The sequence below is a fragment of the Octopus bimaculoides genome, chromosome 30, assembly GCF_001194135.2.
Source record: "Octopus bimaculoides isolate UCB-OBI-ISO-001 chromosome 30, ASM119413v2, whole genome shotgun sequence".
Taxonomy (NCBI): Eukaryota; Metazoa; Mollusca; class Cephalopoda; order Octopoda; family Octopodidae; genus Octopus; species Octopus bimaculoides.
The window spans coordinates 8,277,727-8,280,531 of NC_069010.1; the positions used below are offsets into that span (position 1 = coordinate 8,277,727).

Sequence of the window (2,805 nt, forward strand, 5' to 3'; positions counted from 1 at the left end):
AAAAAAAAAAAAAAAACCCCACAAAAAACTACCGAATTGATGATCGCATCGGATGTTGTTGATGCAGCTGTATTATTGCATTATATTGAAAGTAGCAGTCGGAAAACAACTCCTTGTCTGATCCCTCCTCTCCCTGCGGAAGGACCAGATGCGTGAATCGCGTTGAAAAGAAGAGAGAGAGAGAGGGAGAGAGAGAGAGAGAGAGAGATTGACAGAGAGACAGAAAGAAAGAGAGAGAGAGAGACAGACATATATAATATATATATTATATATATATATATACATAGGTATATATATTATATATGAGAGAAATGGCCACTGCTATGAGTGCTACAAGCAAGCGAAAAGCTCGAATCAACAATGCTGGCAGGTTTGTAAAAAAAAAAAATTAAATATATATAGTTTTACATATGTATACATATAATGTATGTATATATAGTTGATTGTATACACATGTCTAACATTGATCTGTCTTAACACACATCTGTTTTGTGATGTCGATCTATCTACATTTCTCCCTTCTAAATCCTAGATAAAAACCCATGTGTTTCTCTTTCGATTTATATGTCATATATATTTATATATGTGTGTGTGTGTATATATATGTATGTAGATAGAGATATATATCTTTATTGATTCTATATCCACCTAGGTATCCATCTTCCATATAATACATATACACATCTGTAAATCAATTATATACACTTCCATTGGTTGTATGTCAACCCAAGTATCTATGTACATATGTGTATGTATATATATATATATATATATATATATATATATATATATATATATATACACACACACACGTCTATCCTAGCTAAATAGTGTTCCTATATAATCTACAAATGTCTTGCTTAGATATCTCTGACTATATATATATGTCTATATACATGTCTGATTGCCTCTACCTTTCTTTGTATACTCACATATTTATCCATCTGTTATGATCATGTCTACCTAATTGACGATCGCTCTTTATATATATATGTACATACATGTATATATGTGTTTGTGTATGTATACACACCTTTGTCTACAGCTGTCTTGCCATGTCCATTTATATACATCTGTTATCTATATACCTGCCTTCTCTCTAAATGACATACCTATCTACCCGTTTGTCTTTCTAGCTTTGATTTAATCTAGACACACAGACATATGGGTATGTCTGCATTAATGCCCTACATTCATTTATACATATATCTGTATATATACATATTTATATACATTTTTTTGAATATCTTCATACGTTTCTTAGTGTGATGTGTGTATATACAAAAACATTTGTTTATAAATGTATATATACATGTATTTTATGGATTCACATAGGTGTGTGTATATATATATATTTATATGAACATGTGTCTATACGTTTGTCTATTTATAACTATCTGTTGATACATCTATACGATGTGTGTGTGTGTATATATATATATATATATATATATATATATATATATATATATGTGTGTGTGTATGTATATATGTATGGATGCATGTGTGTGTATATATGTATGGATGTATGTGTGTGTGTGTATATATATATATTATATATACACACGCATAAATACACCCTTCATTTATTTGTACGTCATTGAAAATGTCGAGGATTTTTTGCAGGATAAATGTATATCTATGTGTGTATATATACATATATTTATATATCTATATGTATATATAATGTACATATTCGATCTTATATGCGTATGTATGTATGTATACACACAGCCATTTATTGTAGTAGTGAACCATTTGGGTTGTGATGTGTGCATTTTATTGCAAAAAGTTGAGTGTTAACTCCAGGTATAATAATAATAATAATAATGGCGAAAGTAAAGAATATGCAGCCCCGGTGTTAAGGATTAGGGGTTACGGTTTTCACGCCGAAAATGGGTGGTGCGCGTATTCTTTACCTCCGCCATAATAATAATTATATTAATGATATATGGCTATTGATAAATTGAACTTAGTAAATTGGATCATTAAACGATCGTATACGATGTTCATAAACATTCTTGTATATGAGGGGAGTTATTGAATGTGGCTGTGGTCCTGATGGTCTCTGTACTTGGTATGGACACCATGTGTATGTGTGTTTGTCTATATATATATATATATATATATATATCATACATACACACAGTATAATTTGAAGTAAATCCCCCCCCTCCAGTTTCCAATATGACTTAATGACTTTTGTGTGACTAAACAATGGAAACACGTGTGTGTGTGTATATATATATATATATATATATATATATATACAGACAGACAGACACACACACACTATATATATATATATATATATATATATACACACGTGTGTGTAGATGATCGGTATGATGATTAAAGGGAGACGATAGACTTCAAAGCTTATGTATATATATATATATATATATATATATATATATACAAGATTGTTTGTCGATGTGTGTATATAATGTCGATTGTATAGTAGTAGTGAAGACTTTGAAATCTATTATCAACAATCGGAACCAGAAAAATGTGGGTAGGTTGTATGTACAGACATATTTAGTGTGTATGTGATGGCGAATATGTTGATCGCCTGCACTTAACTATATATTTTTCGTCCAGAGGTCTAGCTTGGGATATGATCCTGTCTGTATAATCCGGTTTGCCACCGGATTTATCAACATAAGTTCGTGATGAATATATATATATATATATATATATATATATATATATGTGTGTATATATATATACATACATACACTCACAAAGAAAACCTGTTATCTATGTCGTTCACAAAGCATGTTAATTATATAATGTACGTATATA

General features: G+C 29.9%; 1 protein-coding gene across 1 annotated transcript in view; it reads left to right on the top strand.

The window, feature by feature from the left end:
• Nucleotides 1-6: 6 nt before the first annotated feature.
• The window catches only part of LOC106873649 (ataxin-2-like protein), a gene marked incomplete at its 3' end in the record, with an annotated part of 63,797 nt that continues 60,998 nt past the window's right edge, over nt 7-2,805 (top strand). Inside the window, exon 1 of the mRNA XM_052978125.1 lies at nt 7-370. Within this exon, the coding sequence (XP_052834085.1) occupies nt 312-370 (59 nt within the window). The remainder of the gene's footprint in view (nt 371-2,805) is intronic.